Source organism: Crotalus tigris, unplaced genomic scaffold, assembly GCF_016545835.1.
Source record: "Crotalus tigris isolate CLP2741 ecotype Arizona unplaced genomic scaffold, ASM1654583v1 scf7180000019007.31208882:3723066, whole genome shotgun sequence".
NCBI classification, from domain to species: Eukaryota; Metazoa; Chordata; class Lepidosauria; order Squamata; family Viperidae; genus Crotalus; species Crotalus tigris.
This window is the reverse complement of record NW_024097321.1, coordinates 2,332,650-2,356,556: the sequence shown is the minus strand read 5'-3', so window position 1 is coordinate 2,356,556 and position 23,907 is coordinate 2,332,650. Positions and strand designations below refer to the sequence as shown.

Below are 23,907 nucleotides of genomic sequence, written 5' to 3'. Positions count from 1 at the left end.
GGTCTTTGTAGGAAAACAGGGAAATAGCTAATTATAGACAAGTTTCAGTTTTAAAAAAACTGAAGCTAGACCTAATGATGATTAAGTATGAAGTTGTAGATTTTTTAATTTATTTTGCAACTAAGAATATTGTTTGACAGCAAGAAGAACTTAAGAAAATTATTGGGTTACAAATCTGTAAAAACAACAACAAAGAATATTGTGGGATTTTATTGCAAAATTTATAGTTGATAATTATATTAAATATCATCTATTTCTCTAGAAATGGCATCTCTACAGAGAATCAATTTCTGCTTCCGGTGTACTTATAGAATTACTATTTTTATAGTATTTTTAATGAATATTATCAATGCATTAATTACTTTGGTGATAAGACCAAGAAATTTGTACTAACATTTTTATTTATTAAATACAAGTTTTGTTTGGTTTTGTTTTTTAGTGTCAATAATCCTTTATATCAATTGCTATATTTTAGCCACATGGGTTTTAATCAGTTTCAAATACATACCATGTTCAATTTCACCTTTTTAAAGATGGTAGTAGTTGTTTTATCCTAGTGAAGAAATTATTTCTTTTTTTCCATCCATTCAGGGTAAATTTTAGTCATGGATTTTTTTTTAAGCAACTACTGTTCTTTTCAATTACAAGATTATAAACTTAGGCAAGTTTATAAGTTTCTTTAAGTGTATAAGTTGACAAAAGCAGGCATTTGTTCATTCTATATCAGTGCAATGTATAGAATTTAATTACATGATGAAGCTACAAACAGAAATTATTTCCTCTATGAAACAATTATTCTGTTCTTTGCAGCATATCCTTTTAAATAGTTTATGACTGCTGTAGCTCTGGTAAGCCACACTAATGAGAATGACACGAATCTCTGTTTCAAAAGTAAATTAAATCTTCCTTTGGAAGATATAAATAAAGAAGTGACTATATATTATGGTGACTCATGGCATGGAATTATCTATTTTGTGTTGACTGATAAAACAGAAAATTAAATGGTTTAGAAGTGTTAAACAGTAATGTTCTATATTAGATATGTAGTTACAAGTTTCAACACTTTTAAGCAAAGTTGTTTCGAGATTCTAAAACATTTTATATAAATTAAATACTTTTCAATGTAACTTCATGCTAAAACATTTCTATTTAAATAGAATAGAATAGAATAACACAGTTGGAAGGGACCTTGTAGGTCATCTAGTCCAACCCCCTGCCCAAGCAGGAGTCCCTTCATCAATTCTGACAGATGGCAGTTCAGTCTCTTCTTGAAAGCCTCCAGTGATGAAGCACCAACAACACTGGAAGGCAGTATGTTCCATTGGTTGATTGTTCTCACTGTCAGAAAATTTATCCTTATTTCCAGGTTGAATCTCTCCTTGATCCATTTCCATCTGTTATTCCTTGTCTGGCCTTCAGGTGCTTTGGAAAATAGGTTGACCCCCTCCTCTCTGTGACAGCCCCTCAAATATTGGAACACTGCTATCATGTCTCCCCTGGTCCTTCTGTTCACTAGACTAGCCATGCCCAGTTCCTGTAAACATTCTTCATATATTTTAGCCTAATCATCTTTGTTGCTCTTCTCTGCACTTTTTCTAGAGTCTCAACACCTTTTTTTATAGTATGGAGACCAAATAGTTGCAGTATTCTAGGTGTGATCTTATTAAGGCTTTATAGTATAGTATGAGTACTTCATATGATCTTGACTGAATCCCTCTGTTAATGCAATTTAGGATTGCATTGGCTTTTTTGGCTACCGCAGCACATTGTTAACTCATATTTAATTGATTGTCTCCAAGATCTCTCTCACAGTTACTGCTATTAAGCCTGGTTTCACCCAATCTATATGTGTACTTTTGGTTTTTCTTGCCTAAGTGTAAGACTTTACTTTTCTCTACACTGAATTTCATTTTATTAGATAGGGCCCAGTGTTCAAGTCTGTCAAGATACCTCTGGAGCCTATCATCTAGGGCACAGGTCGGCAACCTGCGGCTCTGGAGCCGCATGCGGCTCTTTGAGCCTTCCCCTGTGGCTCCCAGCCTCCTCTGCCTTTGCAGAGAGAGACAGAGACAGAGAGAGGCAATTGCACTTCCCTGCTTCTCTCTCTCTCTCTCTCTCTCTCTCTCTCTCTCTCTCTCTCTCTCTCTCTGTATGTGTGTGTGTATAAAAGAGAATGCACTCACAGTATTCTCCGAGGAGCTGAAAAGCTTACTGGGCGGAGCTCCTCCCTTTGCTGTGTCTCTGCAGGAAGCAGGAAGCAGGAAGGGCAGGAGAGACCTAGCTAGCGCAGCTAGGCTGACTCAGGAATTCTGGGAGTTGAAGTCCATGAGTCATAAAAGAGACGAGATTGCCTACCCCTGAGCTTGTTGGACAACAGCTTGAAGCTTGCCAGGTGAGCAGCAGATAGGAGAGGGGGGGAGAGAAAGAGAGAGAGAGGGAGGGAGGGAGGGAGGGAGAGAGAGAGCGAAGAAAGGAGGGGAGGGAGGGAGGGAGAGAGAGAGAGAGGGAGGGAGGGAGAGAAAGAGAGAGAGAGAAAGAAAGAGTGGGGGGAGAGGAGTGGCAGACCAAGGGCAGATAGAGAGGAAGGGAGAGAGAGAGACAGAGAGAGAGAGACCCTTTTGACATCTAAAATTAAGATAACACTGCATATATCCTTTTTTTACCTGTGTGTGTCTGTGTGTGTGTGTGTATATAATGTATACACACACACACACACACACATATATATATATACACATATATACGTATACACACACACACACACACACACACACACCTATACTAAAGGTAAAAAAGGATATATGCAGTGTTATCTTCATTTTAGATATCAAAAGGGTTTTGTGGCTCCCGGTGTTTTGTTTTTGGTGGGAAATGGGTCCAAGTGGCTCTTTGAGTGTTTTGGGTTGCCTACCCCTGATCTAGGGTGTTGGCTATTCCTGCCAGGTTAGTATCATCTGCAAATTTGATAAACTCCCCTTCTATTCCTTCATCTAAGTCATTTATGAAGATGTTGAAGAGTACTGGGCCTAGGACAGAACCTTGTGGTACCCCACTGCTTACTTCCCTCCATGTAGATGTAGTACCATTAAGGACTACTCATTGAGTACAGTATGTCAGCCACTTAAAAATCCATCTGATGGCAATGCTGTCTATCCCACATTTTTTAAGCTTTCCAAGAAGTAGGTTGTGATCTACTTTGTCAAATGCCTTGCTGAACTCGAAGTTTACTATGTCCACAGCATTTTGCTAGTCTACTAATTTAGTTACTTGATCAAAGAATGATTGGTTTGGCATGATCTGTTTTTAACAAACCCATGCTGGCTTCTAGTTATAACTTTGTTTGTTTCTAGATGTTCACAAATCTATTTTTTGATTATCTTTTCCACTATCTCCCCAGGTATTGATGTTAAGCTGATTGGTCTGTAGTTTCCTGGCTCTGTTTTTTCCCCCTTTTTTGAAGATGGGAACTACATCAGCTCTTTTCCAATCCTCTGGTAGTTTCCTGGTGCTCCAGGATTTTTGAAAGATATAGCACAGTGGTTCTGAGATGATATGAGGACCCAGATTGTTGGGGGCAGTATGCTGACTTTGTAAACTGCTTAGTGAGGGCTGTAAAAACACTGTGAAGTGATATATAAGTCTAAGTGCTATTGCTATTGCTATATCTGCCAGCTCCTTCAGAATTCTGGGATGTAATCAATCAGCTCCCAGTGATTTATGTTCATCAAGATCAGATAGGTGTTCTCTTACCATTTTTTTTATTTTAACTTTTATTTCTAGTCTATCTTTTTCAGTTATGTTTTTGGTAGGTTCAGCTATAATTTGTTTTTGCATGAAGACCGATGCAAAGAATGAGTTAAGTAGCTCCGCTTTCTTTCTGCTGCCTGTTACTTCCTTGCCATCCTCTTTTTAGTGGATTGACTGTTTCCTAGATTTTTTTCTTCCTAGTTTTTATATGTTGAAAAAAACGTTATTTTTGATTTTTTTTGTTGCAAGTCTTTCTTTATTGAGCCTTTGCTTTCCTGACTTCTTTGCAGATTCTGGTTATCTGCTGATATTCTGCCTTAGTTATGTGTCCTCTTTCCATTTTTTGTACTTTTTGTCTTTATCAGAGAGATCTTTGTGCATGTTGGTTTCTTGTTAGATTTCTTGTTTTTCTTTTTCAGTGGTATTGTGCTGAATTGGGCTTTTATGATCATATTTTTCAGAGTTTCCCAAGCTTCTTGAGTTATTTTCCCCTTTAGGATTTTCATCCAAGGAATCTTTCCCAAGTTCTCTCGGAGTTTGTTAAAATCAGCTCTTTTAAAATCTAAAACTCTGATATCATTATGTTCTATTGCTTGTGTTTGCATTATATTGAATTCCACTATGACATGGTAACTCTCACCCAAGGTTCCTGCAGTTTCAAATCCCTCTATCACTTCTTCTCTGTGAGAATTAAGTGCAGTATGGCTGTAGTTCCCTCCTCTACTTTTGGGACAATAAAGTTGTCAGCTAGGTTGGTCAGGAATCGATTTGATTTTTCACTTGGTGCAGAATTAGTCTTCCAGTTGATATCGGGGTAATTGAAGTCTCCTATTACTATTGTAGTGTGTTTTCTACATATATTTGTTAATTGGTTAGCAAAAAGTACATCTATTTTTTTCTGCTTAGTTGGGTAGCCTGTAGTGTACTCCTATGGCAATGTCATTTTTTTTCTTTTATATTGATCCATATACATTCTAGGAGGTTTTCTTCTTTGGTCTCGTGCATTTCTGTAACAGTATAGTGGTTTTTTACATATAGTGCAACTCCTCCTCTTTTATGGGGTCTGGGTTTTTTGAACAGTTTATATCCTTCTATCAGCGTGTTCCATTCATGGACCTCATCCCACCAAGTTTCAGTAATTCCAATTATATCTACCTTCATGTATTAATAATTCTAGTTCACCCTGTTTGTTCTCCAAACTTTGTGCATTTGTATATAGGCATTTGAGATCTTTATGTCTGACTCTGGGTATGGTTCCCATGTCTCCTATTTGGTATTTGAGTTTGTCTTCCTTCCCATTCCTCCTTACCTCATTATTTTATTTGTTTTCTATGGGGTTTTGCTTGTAATTAGGTCCTAGAGATCCTAAAGATTGGTCACCCTCCCTCCTTAGTTTTAGTTTAAAGCCCTCCTGATGAGTTGAATCAGGCATTTTCCGAAAACATTCTTCCCAGTTCTTGTGAAGTGCAGCCCATCCCTTGCCAAAACTCCAGATTGAAATTAACCTTGGAAAATACATAATCTTGTAAAAGTTATATGGAAATAGCAAATTACAAAAACTAGTGTATTTTAGCAGAAAGTTTTCTTAATATTCTAAATTTTGGTCTGCCATAGAAGATGACAGTACCAAGCACACCATATGGGAAGTTTGCAAATGATAAACACATGACCACAAGATGCTCAACCAATGTATGTATATACTGGTTGATCACATGATTGTGGGATTGTTGCAATGGCCAAACCATAGTATCACTAATTTAGCAACATTGTAATTAAATGCTGAACAAATAGTCCTAACCTCAGTACTGTCATCTTGTATCTTTTTATTTTGAATGTGTTTAAATCTTTGGAATCAGATAATGAAGGAGCTGAGAATCTGGCTGAACCTTTACAATGTGATTTCTCTTTTTCTGAGAAATTTAGAGAATTGGTAAAATGCCAAATGAGTGGAACAAATGTCTGCATCTTGAAAAAGATAGAAAGATTCTAATCAGTTCATAATTATATTGCTCTATAAGCAACCTGAGAATAAATAGTAAATTACAAGGTTAGGATGGATTTGTCATCAGCAAATCTTTTTATTTTATTTTATTAATTTTATTCACGTATAACATAAAATGTGAAAATACAAAAGCAAATAGTAGGGGACAACAGTAGAAAAAGGGAAAACAAAAAAGGTGTGGAGAAAGGGAGGGAAAGAAACAAAAGGCATTGACTTCCAACTCTCTCTGTTGCAGTAAAATCAGACATTAAAATCAAATCTCAACTTTTTACATTTCTATAGTACTATGCACTATCCATTTCTGTATCGGCAAATCAGTCTAATTGGTAAAACCCAAAATCATAATATCATTTTTTCCCCACAAAGTCCAGAAGCGGTTTCCAAGTAGAAACAAAAGTACTTACGTTCTTTTCTTTTATCAGCACAGTCAATTTGGCTATCTCTGCTGATTCCATCAGTTTTTGTAACCATTTGTCCATGTAAGAATCGAGGCATTCTTCCACTTTTGTGCATTTTTGCTGCCGTCACCATACATAAAATCAGAGTTCCATTTTTTTTCCCAGTTCTCTTTCCGTTAGACACAGAAGGGAAGTTTCTGGTTTAATCTTTATGTTCACTAAGAATTTTCTGCATTAATATATATACTCCAATACTTCTTTGCCTTATCACATGTCCACCAAAATGATAAAAAGTCCCTTCTTTATATTTACATTTCCAACATTCATTTGAAATACCATTGTACATTCTAGATAACTTATCTGGTGTTAAATACCAGCGATACATCATTTTGTAAAAATTTTCTTTTAGGTTATAATGTGAATTTTAAGCCTTTTATCCGTATATTCTCCCATTATTCAAACATCACATTATACCCAAAATTCCTTGCCCACTGGATCATACAGTGTTTTTTTACATGTTCATTTTCCAAATTCAATTTTAATGTTTTATAGACCTTGGCAATTATATGGTCATCACTACCACATAGTAGGATTTCCAATTCATTTTTACCAAACTCAAAACCATGGCCTTTTTTGTCTAGTTTAAATCTTACCTTCATTTGTTGATATGTAAACTAGTGACAAGTCTGACCTTCTAATTCTAATTTTTCCCTAGACTTGAGGATGGAGGTCTCCAGAATTGAAAGATACTATTTTACCAATCCGGCTTCACCACCGATTCTTTTCTTGGGGGGACACCCATAGGGGCAGTTTCATAAAAAACATGTTTTATATTTATTCCAAACTCTTAATATGGCGCATCTAATAAAATGAATATTAAAATCAAGATTTACTTTAACTTTATTGTACCATAAATACCCATGCCATCCAAATCTTAATTCATGGCCTTCCAAATCGAGCAGCCTCTTATTCTGGAGGTTCACCCACTCTTTTAACCAAACCAAACAGCATGCATCAAAATACAATTTAAAATCTGGTAAACCCAGACCCGCTCTTTCCTTGGCATCTTGCAATAACTTGTATTTGATTCTTGGTTTCTTTCCTTGCCATAGAGATATTCCTCTGCCACTGTTTAAATGGAATATCCGTTGCAAATATTGGTATTGTCTGGAACAGGAAGAGCATCCTTGGTAAAACATTCATTTTAATTACTGAAATTCTGTCCAGTAATGACAAATGTAGTTTGTCCCATCTTTGTAGATCCATTTTTATAGGTACATAATTATTTTTAAACAGTTTTGTGTTTCTGTTTGTAAACATAACCCTCAAATATTTCACCTTTTTCTCAACCTTGAAACCAGACCTTTTACTCAATATATCACCATCCTGGGTGGACATATTCTTGACTAACATCGTTGTTTTCTGTTTATTTAAAAACCTCTAGAACCCCAAATTCATTTAATTTCCTCAATATATATTCTATCTTATTTTTTGGGTCCTGCAGGAATATAACCAAGTTGTCAGCAAATGCCTTCAATTTGTAAACTTTCTTGATATTTATGCCCATTATTCTCTCATCTTGCCTAATGTCTCTATTTAAAACTCCCAACACCAAAATAAACAACAAAGGAGACAAGAGGCGCCCTTGTCTTGTACCCTTTTGAATGTCACATGGGTCAGTTAAATCGCCATTAATAACAATTTTTGCTTGCTGTGACGTGTAAATAGCTTTAACTCCTTGAATAAAGCTTTCTCCAAAGTCCATTTCTTAAATTGTCAAAGGTCTTCTCTGCATTTAGGAATATTAAAGCTGCCTGTTTCTCATTGTGGTATTGTAAGTATTCAATGATATTCAGAACAATCCTCACATTATCCCTTAACTGCCTTTTTGGCAGAAAGCCAGTTTGGTCTGTAAAATCTTCTTTAGTCTTTCTGCCAGAATTGCGGCAAAGAGTTTATAGTCATTGTTCAGAAGTGAAATTGGTCTATAATTCTTTCTTTGTATGATCTTGACCTTCCTTCGGTAAAAACACAATATTTCTTCCATGTTTGGGGTACTCTTCCCTCCTGAAATATATCATTCATTATGTCCTTTAGTGGCTGTAGAAGTTCCTCCTTGCAGCACTTATAGTATTGACTTGTAAGGCCATCTGGTCCTGGAGCTTTACCTGGTTTCATTTTTTTAAATACAGTAGTGGCCAAAATTATGGAAACCTTTTGGGAAAAGTGTACAGTAGAAATGCCACCTTTGGTTACGTTTCCACCAATTTTTCTTCTAATTTCTTTATAACTGTAGCCTTGTTCACTTAATAATACTATTTTACATCTCTTTCTGGGCAACCAGTCAAGTCTTTGCACCATTACTTTAATTTTATTGTTTTACAAGCTCACTAAATGGAAGGAAAAAAGCTCCAACCAACTTGATAGCGATCACATAACACACTGATAAATGTCCTCCTCTCAGCTTCAATACATGACATCAATAACTGAATTCTACTGTGATCTGATTGGCTCATTGCCAAAACATGATGACACCTGATTGGCTCTCTAAACACTCATGCTCATTGGCTACAATCAGATGAAGGAAAGCTACCTGATATCAACCTAAGTAAGTTGTGCTTCCTTTTTCTGGTTATTTGGCTATAACTTTTCATAGAATACAGTACAGATAATTGAACAAACTTTGTTGCATTACATTCTTGATTAAATTATCTTTTCATTGATATATAGGTTTATGGTACTACTCCCCCCAAAAAGTGTTGTTATTAGCCATCAAACCTCAAAAATACACTTTTCCCAAAAGGTTTCCACAATTTTGGCCACTACTGTAGCTTCTGATATTTCTAAGACTGTTATTGGGTCATTCATAAATTGCCTCTGGGATTGTGATAACTTAGGTATACTAAGTGGACTGGTGGCGGTCCACGACCAGGGGTTAGGGACCCCTGCTCTAGCAGAACCATTTTTATATCTCCATGAGTCTATTAATACTAAGTTATCCATCACATCCGAGAAAATCTTCGGTAATTTACCCTGGGAAAGTTTAATCCCCTTAGATGATGATCTATCTAAAGCTGGTAAAGTAACTCCATTCCAATCTCCCAACATGAACCAATTTGCATATGAAAATGCTATTAACTAGTTCATAAGATATTTGAAAAATTTACATTTATCATCATTTGGCTTATATAGGCCTACTACTATTGATTTTATTCCATTGAGCTCAGTTTCCACTACTACAAATCTACCATAGTCATCTACTAAAAGTAGCTTAGGTTTAAATTGGGGTTTTATATATAGAACTCTATTAGTCTTCTTTAAGCCAGCAGATATAAATTCCTCCTAGTCGTTTATTTATTAAATATTTCTTATCCTGTTTCTTAATATGTATTTCTTGAAGGCAAATTATATCAACATTAAGTTTCCTCAAATAATGAAATATTTTTTTATGTTTGGATGGGGCATTCGCCCCTTAATATTCCAGGTGATAGCCTTAATCTCCATCTTTGCACAAAGTAGCCGATTCCTGTACCACTATCTCAATACTACCCCCTTGACATTGTTCTGCCGCAGATTTCTTGTCTCCATCCAGTTCCTCAGCTGACTCTAAAATTAGTTTATGTCTAATCAGAAAATCCTTGGTTTTTTCTATAGAGTTCAATCTAAATCTTTGCTCCTGATAAGTAAATATCACTTCAAGTTTATCCCAACAAAAGGGGATCTTTCCAGTGGTGGGATTCAAATATATGAACAACCGGTTCTCTGTGTGGATGCCACTTCCAGAAGTCCATTCTGATGGAATGTCAAAAACACCACCAACAACAAAAAACAACCCAAAACCCAGACCCTAATAGTAAGAACAGTTGAACAGTGGAATGAGGCTAGGCAACCATTGCTCTGAGATGCTTTAATCTGGATTCCTGCACTAAGTTATGGGTTAGATTCAAAGTCATAGATGACTTCTTCCAACTCTGATTCATCTCTGTTGAATATAATTAATATAGGTAAGAGTTACATTCTTTATTTGGTAGCTTATACTGTATATCCCGAGCAAATCTTGCCAAACTTAAGTAGTGACTTGTGGCAGTACCTGAATTTTGTTCACCTTCTCTAATAATTCATTATCAATTATACTGTCCATTGACTAATGCAAATTAATTGAGAGCAGATGTTTAGACCAGAGACTATTTCAAATTTAAACATAATTAGAATCTGGCTTGAAGGCTGGACAGCAGCCTTCATACAACTCAGAGAAGGCTTGTCTATGCTCTACACTTCCCTGTGAAAATATGAGGAAACAACTCACTTTCTGTTCCATTTCATAGCAAGCATTTTCATATGCTATTTCATGTCAGCCCAGACTTCTGCAATTAGGTTCACAATTATAAAACAAGCTTTTGCAACTCTAATCACCCAGCTGTAGCTTTCTATATCTTGTACCTTACAGTATTGATTTAGAATTAATATTTCTCAAACTTCCTTTTACTTGTCTGATTTTCTTAGTTTTGCAGCTGTCATAATAACAATGTATCTCTATTTTGACTTGGCATTTGTATCATTATACAGGTTCAATTCTTTGGTTTCAATAATACTGTACACTTGGGCTTTTTGTGCCTAGCAAACAAAAATTAAGCTCAAATATCTCCTTGACTTTTGTTTGCTGGAAGGCATCATGCCATTTTTAAAACAGAAACATCAAATTTCATTTCTTTAAGTAGATGAAAGGTTCTTCATGTTTCATTAAATGCAGTGTTTCTCAACCTTGGCCATTTTAAGATATGTGGACTTCAACTCCCAGAATTCCCTAGCCAGCCATGCTGGCTGGGGAATTTTGGGAGTTGAAGTCCACACATCTTAAAATGGCCAAGGTTGAGAAACACTGTTTAGAGCAGTGTTTCTCAACCTTGACAATTTTAAGGCATGTGGACTTCAACTCCCAGAATTCCACAGCCAGCAATGCTGGCTGTGGAATTCTGGGAGTTGAAGTCCACATGCCTTAAAATTGTCAAGGTTGAGAAACACTGGCTTAGAGGCTACTAGTTCAATGCTTTCTTTAGTCAGGGGTAATGTATATAGGATACTAGACAAATAATCATGTCTCTGAAAATAGCACTCAGCTACAGTGTCATACCATTATATAACTACTATATTAGATATGTAGTAGCCTTTTGAAGACTTTAGTGTTTGTCTTTGGCTAGCTGTGTGGACATGTGTAGCACAGATAATCTTTTCAACACAACCACTAGCAAAGCAAAAGTGGCTATGAAAATTAACACATGAACTGAAAATTCATAACATCTGTCACAGAGTTATGTGAATCTTCTAGAGGACATGTGCTCTAAAATCTTGTTGAATATATATATTTTGTGTGAATGCTCTTTGCAAAGTCCTTCCTTCAAATATGTTATCATTATTAAAATATACAAAATGAATACTGCTTTTTAAAATAATAAATTTGACTCTAAATATGTGACTAGGTGTGGACCAACTGGTTTTTTCACAGAGCAATTTTGGGAGTCCTGTAAGATGGATATCTAGAACTTGACATGGTAGAGACAAAATTACGAGAATGTACAGTAGATGTATCATTTCTATGTTGCAAAAATCTGGATAACCACTGGATGACAGAGAAAGATTTTTCTTAATCTGTTGCCATCTAGTGTTCATCTAGTGATCCAAATACGCTAACTCTATTATATACGTAGCTGATAAGTCATGTTGGGAAAAGCAACAGAAAATTACTGTTTCTGCTGGGTTCTTGGTGCACTTGAGTTTGATTGCTTCTTGTAGGATTTCATTATTGGGTTAGGTTACAGTGTGTGTGTGGGGGGATTTTTTTGAGTGTTTATATATAGTGGCTTACCATGATATTGCTTTTTTATTTTTGTCTAATGGTTTTGGTTTGAGTGGCCTTCTTTTATAGTCAATCAATTTTAAGGACAAAGAATCCTTTAAGAAAAATCAGCCACTGGCTTGAAACATTAAAATACATAATGAACACACTCATTAGTTGTTTTTTTAACAGATAGACACTATATGGATAATTTTCTCAATCAATACATGGGTATTTTTCAAATTTACAGTCTAAATTATAGCTCTAATTTCTTTATGATTTCTCAACCGAGCACAAAGTCAGCAGGTGCCTAAAGAGTGCTAATTTGAGTACAATAATTGACACACTGAAGGTTAGCAATCTCTGCCTTCATTGGTGTTATCCTTTGTGTACTGTTTTGAAATTTTACTTTATAAAAGCCCCAGCAATAAATTAAGTTTGAAATTCTTTGCCTATCTATCTGAATGTATATGGCTGACTATCTTAATAAATTAATTCTGGGTGACTTACAAAGCATTAACAATCCAGAAACAGATATTAAAACAACAGAAACGACAATAAAAATGTGAGATAATTATAAATTATTTTGTACAATATTCATATGTGAGATCTGAAACTGACTATTGCTTCCTGTTCTTTATAGAAACAAGTAGTAATTATGTTTAAGCTGTGATACTGATAAATTCAGTTTAGATAAATTCAAATAAAATGGCAAGATTTATTTCCGCTAACATCAGGCAGGCCAATATCATCTAAATAGAAGCCATAATAGAACCAGAATCAAGCCCCGATTGCTTCAAAATATCTGAACAAGAGACATTAGATATTTCAGAAGGGATCTTATTACATCTCTTCAGGCAAGTATGAATGAATGTCATTCTTCAACCAGCATGCCACTCTCTATGGTTCCAATAGATATTTTTTTATCAGACATTTTCTCTATTCTGTGGAAGAAAGCAGAAGCCTTGCCAATTGTTCCTACTGCCTTGTTCCTACTGCCTCCTTCATAACTCTCTTTGGCAGGTTACCAGCTGTAGTAATAATTATTATTTATTAAACTTGCAACTCAATGACTCTGGGAGGGACACAATAGACAAATTACAATAACAGCAATAAAACATTAAAAATAAAGATAAAAGACAGCAAGTGCAATAGACCAGATGGAATAAAACAAGCGGTTTCATTCTCCCTCACTAAAGGTCTAGGTAAAGAATCAAGTCTTCACGGCTTCTCTAATAATAACAGAATGGAGGCCATCCGGATCTTGGGGGAACCTCATATGAATTGAGCAAAGCTCTTGTCAAAATAAGACTGTCAAAAGACTCTACAGATGCTTTAAGTAAAGCTTTAATCTGGTCACATTAATTTAAATCTACCTTGACTCAATCTGAAAGGATCTGCTTCCTTTGGAAGGAAACAGTAGAGCTGGAAAAGGTGCAGGAAAAGACAATTTACAGCTAATTGAGGTAAGTTAGAAGAGTTCCTATTCAAGGGAAATTGTAACAAGGATCAGCAATCTTATCAAGTGGCACATATTGTTATTTGATTTCATGGATGCTAAACAAATAATACATAAATATACAAACACCATACTGTTCTCTTTCGGGATAAACAATATTATACAAGGCACATACATGGACTAAGATGTGATAACCAAAAGAAACTTGACACAAAAATAAAACTAGTTTATAGCACTGTAACTTGCTGTACCCTCTCCTTACCTTTTGTTCCTTGCAAACTATATTATTTCCAGTAAATTAATCAGTGCTTCATTGTGCCTTTGTTAATTTAAATTTTTCACCTCTCATTAGTGCTGTCCAACTTCATTTTTTCCCATCTTCCTCTCAACCTATTCATGTGTATACAGATTATTCACTTTTGTATCCAATCTACATTTAGCAGCTAAATTACACATGCATTTATGTCCCATCACACCTCTAACAGCACAATATAATTAATTATTCATTTATCCATATGTACACTCAAATAACAAGCATGCTTGTTTTATATTTGCTCAACTGACCTTTTAGCTAAGCATTCAATTCTTATGCATGCTGAACTTCCATCATACTCTTACTGCATTCTGCAACCTTCAACTCCTTATTGTGTAAAATATCCCATAATTCAAGTCTATTAACGTTATTACTTTCTTTAAAATATAATACTTTATTTCATTTTATTAAACATTTTAAAAGGAAAAACTCTCAACATCCAAAAAGAAGAAAAAGCACAACATACCTAGACAGATCCCCAAATATCATAACATTGAGTAAATTGAACACTAGATGATTTTGGACCACTTCCATGTTGGTCATTTACACTAAGTGAGGTGCTTCAGCACCCCATTTTGATGTTCAGATTTGCTAGGATTTGAATGTTTTACTCTTTGTTTTGATGGTGATTAAGAGAAAAAGTTTTTCAGAGATTAATGCAGGCATGTCAAACTCGTGATGTCACATGATGTTGCGTGATGTATCGGGACTTTTTCCACGTTGCTGGCAATGGGGTGGGCACGGTTTCGGCATGATGCATCTAGCCCGCTCGCCAGCAGTTTGACATGCCTGGCTTAATGCATCCATTTCATTCCTTTAAATTATCACAAAAGCCATAATGTTGTTAAGTCTATTGCAGAACAGAAGAAAGAAATGACGCTCCACCATCTTAGCCCAATCTACTTAATCAGGTTTATTTATATTTCACTTTTCTAAACCTTCTCCCTCCAAGAATGGACTTCAGGTGGTGTTGCTTTTTGAGGGGTGAAACCTTGAGTTCCTGTAGGAAAGATGGGGTAAAAATCTAACAAATAAATAATGAAGAACTTGCTTTTGAGAATTTTTACAAGAATCATTTGTTTTGCTAATTAGTAAACAGTAATTGTAAAACATTACCTTGAAGAGAAATTCAATTTTTGTCTAAAATCTAGACTTTTCCAATAGACACAGGGCCTACCATAAGTATCACCATCAGCCAGGGTTTTAGCTTCAACATTTTAAAGAACTGGTGAAGAGCTCCGTGATCAATTATCTTTCAAAGATAGAATTAACAGATGGAATTAGCTAAATTATTGGCAGATTAATTGAATTCTATTTACAACTGATGAAATGAGAAAGTCGTGCTTGTGGAAAAGTTGACTATTGGTCTCCTATAATCTTGAAAAAAATAGTATTAGGATTAAATCTTAGAGAATGATCATATACATCAGGGGTCTTCAAACTTGGCCCTTTTATGACTTGTGGACTTCAACTCCCAGAATTCCTCAGCCAGGCACATTGGCTGAGGAATTCTGGGAGTTGAAGTCCACAAGTCATAAAAAGGCCAAGTTTGAAGACCCCTGATATACATCAACAGAACAGCTTTAATTAAAAGACAGACTCCTTCTAGCATTCTCCAGCAGATGTCATCATGAGGCAGCAGTAAAATGTCATGGTAAAATAAAACAGGTACTGCAGGTTTTTTTAGGCACCTCAAAACAAATCATAAAACAGAAGGCAATGCTTAAAAAGGCTGTATTTTTATTCTTCAACATAAAGTCATAAACAGTATAAACAGCAAAAAATACTAAACATCAATGCAAACAAAAGTAATTTGTTCTAAAATAGGTATTCACAGTACTTTTCCATACATAAGCTTCCCTCAAACATCAGGTAAGCCAAGGAAGATATCCCAGTGTTGCAGTGCAGCACCTGAAAGCATTAAATGAGAGGTGCACTTAGAACAATGACAGGATAACCTTCTACTCCTGCCAGAAACAAATAAACCCAAATGGGTCTGTACCAAGTGTGACACCGCAATTTCCTAATGGCAAGGATATTCAAAAAATGCTAGTAAAATAAAATGAGCATTTCTATGGAAATGTGAGCCAATGAATTTTTAAATACTTCTATTCATTTGTGTGAGCTTCACAGCTGGGAAGCAATAATGGCAGGGTAAAATATTTAACGTTGATTTTTTACACTGCAGGGAATGGATGCTCCATCTTCTGTGTATCAGTTGAATTAGTAAAATACTAAGCTTGTTAAACTGATACACTGCTCTAACCAACGTCTATGTTTCTTAAAAATAAATTACATCAAGTTGTTACCTAGGCAATAACTAGGTAATTTTATTTTTTAAAAAATGGATTTTAAAGAATGGCTAAATTCTGTTTTAATATAATGAGGCAAAAGTCATGCCTTTTTTTTCCTTCTATCTTGATTATCCTTACTAAAGATATAGCCAAATCATATTGCTTGGGATAAAAATAACAATAACCCAAGCTGTATTTAGAAATTCTCATGATGTATCATCCCATACTTTTTATCATGAACTCACCAAGCCAATTTGGGGATTGTGAACTTTGAGGTGTTTGTTGTATGAAAATGTAATCAATTACATGGGCTTTCTAAGAAAGTTGGCTTCCTTTGTGTTAACTCACTAAATCTTCCCAAATCAGCCACTCCCTGTTATTATATGGAATTAACAGCTATTTGCTGCTGGTAATGCCTGTCTGTGCAATAATCAACTTTACTATGCGAAGAGAATACAACTCACCTAGTTTTTTGTTTTTTCTTTGGAACGTGCATGCACTAAAGTAACACATGCAGGATTTTAAATAAATCCTGTGAGGTCAGGCAGAAAAACAGACAGTATCTCTTTACATGAAAGCTGTAAACATTTATGGTTCAGTCAGATAACTGCACACCATGAATAGCTTTCTGTAAAATGGGAAAAAGACATCTCTGGTTATTAAGATTATTTTCTATACATGCAAACAAAAGGGAAAACTTATCGCTACTCAGAAAAAAATTACAAAATTGTACACAGTGTAAAAGCTTTTTCTTCCCCATTAAGTCATCTGGCATTTCTGTAATAATAAAGATGGCCTTATTCCAATTAAAACATTGTGCTTTTTTTCTTCTTCTAAAGGTATATTCTCAGTGTCTTTGAGATGCAATGTATTCGTTCCTTCACAATCTGTTTTTTTCAGTGTACTTGCCTGCAGTTATGCTTAAGGATGTATGTGTATACACAAACACACACACAGCCACAAAAACAACTGCATTAAACTTTTTTCCTGAGAAAAGGGTATTGCAGGTCCTAGCATCTTAAAACTAAGACAAAATGCAATGGCTTGCAACATTTAAGTTCTTATTATGTTTCTTATCCCTGAGGGAATGTCTTTTCTTTAAGCCATAAGAAATTTCTTAGAATTAGCATCAATCACAAATTTAAAATGAAACATACCGTCGTTAATAATGATGGCTGAATGAAAGTTAATGATAGCAAACTGTTGAGGGAATTCCCAGTGACCCTTGTTGTCTATCAACAAAGTTAAGAACATGAATATCTTTACCTTTCAAGCTTCCTAGTGAAAGACTTCTCCAATAATCTTAACTATGAGTCCCAAACAAACTTAAAGAAATCCCTCAAGGAGCAGTGATGGGTCCCCAAATCATTAAGAAGGAAAAAGTCCCCCCCTTCACCAGTTATTTTTCTTGCCCTGTACCTTCTCCTCACCTCCATGCTGCTCTAGATGGTCCCTTTGTGAACATGTTTTAAATAATTTAAGAAGCAATCTTTGTATGAAAGTCTCTGCTGAATCAAAATCCTTTTGAAAATGGAAGATTTTGCAATCCAACATCAAGTAATTTTTAACAAGCAGATCAATTATAGGCATATAGCATCATTAAGTAGGTTATATATAAAACTGTATACAAAACAAAACTCAAAACTATCCATAATTAGGTCTTGGAATTTCCTTTGGCTGGTTAATGATATAATCTTAGAAAAAAAGTAATTTGTTGTATTGTAATATGCTGGTTTGCATTAGCTTTTTATGAAGAGATATGTAAATACATATTCAAAGATATAGAGAATGCCATCTTACTGAATATCTGAATCTTGTGTGATCACAGGTGGGGATGGGTGGAGAGAAATCTATATTATGGCACAACACAATATATTATTTCACACTAAAAAATAAATGATATACAAAAATAAGGTAATCCTCCATAACTGAGCACCGTCAGTTCATTTATTTATTGATTGAAAAAAGTTAATATTGTTTGTTGTATTGTCTTTTACAATGAACAGCACTTTGGTACTCACAAATAGTAAAGCAGCAGCACTGTCTTTCAAATACCAACACTACTGTTAACACCCACTGTAATGTGTGGCATGCAAATCCACAATTGTAACCCTTATTGATTTTGCATTCATCCAATGTTAATCTTGTTTCAATTATGAGTAGCACTGTAATGTCTGGCTACAAAGAAGATATTACAACAAGGAACTTCATAAAACATGGAATATGACACTTATATCATTCGTATTTTAAGAACTATAATAACCAACTTTGTAGTACCAGGATTCCAAAATGCTGGACATTATAAATCACCAAACAAATTTCAACTAAATTGGTTATTTGACAATGTAACCATCAAACCTAAGCCACCAATAAATTTGCTGTAAAACAAATGAAATTGTTACTTCACGGCACAAAAATAATTTGTCCTTTCAATAGGCTTCTTTACATAATAATTTTCAGTGACATGTATATGTCAGAGTCCAAAGGCTAATTGCTCTTGGAGTTAAATAAGATCTCTTTAATTGCAGTCATGTTCTATATCGTTTAGACTGAACTGAGTTTAACAAGGCCACGCACTGAGTCTTCATGCAGTGAATCCTGGCTAACCAGGCTGAGGCTGTGCATGGTACGGCTGTGTGTTAGGGCATATCCAAGAGGCAACATCCCAGGTGGAGCTTCTTCAGGAGTAAGAAATGGATGACTTTCAGGGTCCTCTTTTAATGGTATCATTTCTGACAAGCTTGTTTCTGATGTGAGATTTGGGATGGAAGAAGGTGGCGTTGCTTGTCCTAATGTCATCATAGCACAGGGAGCACCAAGAGTATTTTTTCCCGGTAAAGGCAGCTCTTCACTACTTAGGCTGGGCTCACTCTGGAGGAGTGGGGTGGCAGCAGCCTGCAAAACGAATTTAGTGCTCTGAATGCACTGATCTTGATCACACTGAAGAATGGAAGGGTACCAAAATAATATATAAGGTATGAGAGATACAGAGATGGAAGGGTATGGACAAAAGAGGAATGGGACATAAAGAGAAAGAAAAGAGTGATTAATTACACTTCCTTGTTAAATTGACCAAGACAGCATGCACAAGATATTGATGAATTCCAGCGAAGTGAAAGTATATAGTATGAAAAGCATTTGCTAGATAAAATAATTTGTAAAACATGCTAACTTTCCCCCTATGGTACATTGTTTACATATCTCTGTGTAGATCTTGTAGTTTGGCTCTGCATCCTTGTTTAAGGCTACAGACTCTGCAACTCTATAACTTCATTGGGATAAAAAGCACATTATAGAATCAGAGGTGAAAAAAATCATTTAAGCCACAAAGATATGTACAATCTCCTGCACAGGGCAGGAACTCAAATGAATAAATCCCATATAGATGCCTGTCTAGAATTTGTTTAACTGACGGGGAGACCACCACCTTCCTGGATAACTGGTTCTTTCGCTGAACTGCTCTTATGTTTTTTTCTAATGTTCACTTGGTATCTGCCTTCCTGTCACTTAATCCACTTTTTCATGTCCTGTCCTATGGAAGAAGAAAAAACAGATCTTGATCGTTTTCTATGTAACAACATCTCAGGTGTTTTAAAAATGCTATCATACACCCCAGACTCATCTTTTTTTTCCAGCTAAATATATCTAGTCCTTTCAATCTCTTTTTCATAAGGCTGTTCTTATTCTCCTGATCATTGTCTTTCTTCAAACTTTGAATATTGAATCCTCCTTAAAGTATATTGTCCAGTATTAGACATAGACCTTAAGATAGGAACTGACCAAAATATAATAAAATGGAACAATTATTTTCCATAACTTGTCAATCAGACTTGTATTGATACAATCTAAACACTTCATTTATCTGTTTACAGTTAACATCATTATTGCAGACACTATTTAGATAAAATTTATTAAAATTATATGCCACCTAACTTAATGACTCTTGAGTGATGCACAACAATCAAACAAAGAAATTACTATAAAATCAATAAATATAAAAGGTTAAGATTAAAGATGGCGAGTATGACAAAGAGCCAGATCTTCACAGCTCTTCTAACCAACTACTGTTCCAAAATCATTTTCACAAGTATTGTTAATAAACATTAATTAGAATTAATCTTCTAGCACCTTTTCAGAACTAATAATTTTATTAAAAGGCATACATTTTCATGAGCTGCAGATAATTTTATCAAATGTAGCTTACAAAAGCTTTTTTTTGTTTTAATAAAATCTGTTTAAAAATGCTATTCCTTCTGATTTTTGGCTACCCTTCTATAGTACAATGTCTAGGTATCCCTCATTGTATACCCAGATTGTTGGGGGCAATATGCTGATTCTGTAAAGCACTATGAAGTAGGTGGTATATAAGTCTAAGTGCTATTGCTATAACTGCATTTGATTTTTGTTTTGTAAGTGAAGAAAACTGAACTTGTCTCTCTTGAATGTAAGATTGATTTCAGCTGAACAGGCATACATTTTAAATACACATAGTATGAACAACAGCCATAACATAATTTATATGATTTCTGCGTAACACAATATGAGAATGCAGACTATTATGCTTATTGAATAAGCCATGGTTAAGCAATCTTAACATATTTCATGAGCCAGGGCACTGGGCTGTATCTAACATTTATACAAGAAGTCAGAAATTGTAAAAGCTTTCTTCTCCTCCCTATAAAACATTTCAGAGAACTGCAATTTCCTGAAATATACAGCACATTCTATTTAGGTGCAGAACATTCTTGCATAAGTGAAACCATTCTTCTGTTTGAATTTATAAATTTACAATAACCATACTGAATGCCCCCTTCTAATGTAGATAGAAATTACATTGATATTCAGTGTATGCATGAGTTGGTTACTCAGAACATAACCTATGAATGCTGTATTATATTGTTCAAATACCGTATATGCCGCCGTATTAGGCGACCCGGCGTATAAGACGACCCCCGTCTTTATAGCCGGGCCACATTCCTAGAACGTCGTCTTATACGCCGGAAACTACCAGTATTTCCGGCGTATAAGACGACTCGGCGTATAAGACGACCCCCGTCTTTGGCGCCGATTTCAGCGCTCGCGGAAGTCGTCTTATACGCCAGCATTTACGGTATATGCGATTATTGGAAGCATTTTATAATGCATGTCAATATGAAACAAATTCATCACAATATGATATAATAACAGCCATATAGACTGATGTCAGTTCCACTGTTTAATGTCTTTAAAATTATTTTAAAAAGTATACGTTGTATATTATTGATACAGGATCTATGTTATAAAAATCATTCTATTATTGTCATTTCGCTAAGTTTTTGGCATTAAAAATATTTACTTTCATACGGTGTTTAATTTTGCATGCAGTTTACTGGACTTAAGCCTCAAACCAGGAAAGCACTTCAACTTTATGTAATTCATAAATCATTCTGAAAATATTTAGGCTCCTATAGCTACTTTAATAAAATGCTAGAAATAAAATCCAATTAGACTGAGAATCATCCTGTCCCTTAGTGATGGTTCATATACTTTTTAAAATACATTTAAATTCTGTCAAAATCTTTCCAAAGTGTTCAATATTAGAACTAATGCTCTATTAGTAGATTAATAGACAAATAGTCCATACAATGCAAATGAAATGCCAACTACTTTCGAACAAATTTATCCTATATGAATTTTTTTTATTTAAAACATGGATAATTTATTAGCTACTTCATTTGTAATTTAACCATTTTAAAATTAAAGTTAAGTATTAAATATATGTTAGCTGCTTCAGATCCATTGCTTTTTTATAATACTGATACAAATCAGAAACATAGAAATATTTTTAAAGTTATGGTTTTATTTCTTTTTAACATAACAGCAATAAAATAGACTTTTTGAATTCTTACAACACAAAAACATATCTACTAATTGGAATAAAAATCCAAGGAACATCTCTGCAACATCAAAGATAATTCCTTCCATTATACTTTCTGGCTAGGCCTGAGATAAAAAGATAATTTTATTCTACCATATCTAATAGTTTTAAAAAATAAATTTCAACTAAGCATTAAAAATCAATACATTTATTTTTCCATGTTGTCTATCTTGCTCAATGATTTATACCATTGGGATTGTACATCAATGAATATAATTTAATTGAAAGGGACTTGGAAGAAATATGAAAAGTATTATGAAAGAGATTACTTTGAAAAAGGGAAATAAGTAAAATGGAACAAGTATACAAAAAAGAACAGCATTTTGGAGCAAATATTTCACGGATTCCTATAATGTTGCATGAAAGCTACCCCCGTCTCATGCTGTTACAGAAGCCCTTTTTGTAATACAGAAAAAATGCATAGAAAAATATGCAAAGGATTATAAAAAACTGAGGCAAATGGGCCTCATAAAAATATGTATTCTCTATGATAATTAGGTTCACTGAGATAGTAGCAGTTAAGATGGCATTGTGGACTATTCTTGTTGATGCAAATATAATACATGTTTTCTATTAAACAGGTTTAAAAGATTAGGAGTCTGTCAAATTCAATAAACCTGTTTTGATAGCTATTACTTTAAACCTGTAAATTCTGCCCGTACAGTAACAAGAGATGTAATCGATGGACAACTGCAATAGATACTTTCTGGTGTATAACAGCATTTAGGTACGTGCATGTGTAATGTTTTGTCAGTTGAAAGGGAAGCTTCTTGCAGTAGCAGGTCCCCCCCCACTAGCATTTTACATTTTTTTTAGTCTTCAAGTATTTTGCCATTTACTGTGTTTCCTGAAAATAAGACCCAATCTTTTTTTTTTTTTTTTTGCCTCCAAAAGAGGTACTAGATCTTATTTTTGGAGAATGTCTTTTCCACTGTCTCACCTTGTGGCGGTGGCACCGACTGCCTTGCCCAGCCAGCCCACTTCTTCTGCAGCTGCTTGCCGCTGCTCGTGTGTGTCGCCCCCGGTCTCTGTTTTGCTGTCAGAGGCCTTCAGGAAAGGAGGAGCCATGCGTGTCAATCCAGAGCTCCATTCTGGGCTGCAGAGGCATTTCCTGAAGGCCTCTGATGGCAAAATGAAGGCTGTGGGTGACATGTGCGAGCGGTGGTGAGCGGCCACAGAAGTGGACTGGCAAGGTGAGGCACTTGTCGGGGCATGGGAGGCCTGGCTGCAATGGTAAGTGGGTGCCGGGCACGTGGGGCAGCTCCACTTAGCTTGATTTTTAGGTGTGTGCCGCGCTTCAAAACTAGGGCTTATTTTGGGGGTAGAGTTTATATTAAGCCCACCTCCCAAAATCAAGCTAGGGCTTATTTTTGGGGTAGCTCTTATTTTTGGGAAAACAGAGTATATTTTAATGTTTTTAAATATTTTCTTTTTTTGGAGTATCTACAGAATGATGTCACAGAAATCATAGTATAAGGATTTGGACTGAATCTGTATTCAGCTTTAATTGAAGAACTATCCCAAATTTGAAACAGAAAACGATGAAAGAGCTCTGTAAGATTAAAGTACTTAAGAAGATTATAAGCATCACAGTACAGATAAATGAGATACTGACATTTCTAGGACTACATAGTGTTAAAATAATCCCAGTTCCAGGAATTTTTAAAGAAAATACATATAAATGCAGCAGTAACAAATATTTCTAAAATATTTGAAATGTTTTCTTGAACATAATAAAAAAGAGGTGAAGAGATGGCACAATTCACAATGCTGAATGAAGAATAATCTTCATATTACTGTAGAACAACCGACTCTGGATTGCAGCCTCAAATACTAATGAAAAAATGTTTAGGAAACATGAGTTTTGGTGAGGGAGTGGATTCTCATGGCATATTTTATGGCACAAAAGAACTAGTTAAAGAAATGATGGAGTACTAGCAGTGT

The 23,907-nt window shown here is 35.1% G+C and overlaps 1 protein-coding gene across 5 annotated transcripts in view; it reads right to left on the bottom strand.

The window, feature by feature from the left end:
- Positions 1-15,472: 15,472 nt before the first annotated feature.
- ZDHHC14 (zinc finger DHHC-type palmitoyltransferase 14) overlaps positions 15,473-23,907 on the bottom strand; it is a 52,186-nt gene continuing 43,751 nt past the window's right edge. For 2 of the 5 annotated variants that reach the window (XM_039358237.1, XM_039358236.1), the window contains exon 9: positions 17,962-18,986. In XM_039358237.1, the coding sequence (XP_039214171.1) occupies positions 18,591-18,986 (396 nt within the window). In that variant the 3' untranslated portion in view covers positions 17,962-18,590. Of the gene's footprint in view, positions 15,664-17,961; positions 18,987-21,865; positions 23,797-23,907 lie in introns of those variants that run through there. The other 3 variants (XM_039358238.1, XM_039358239.1, XM_039358240.1) reach the window with 3 other exon arrangements.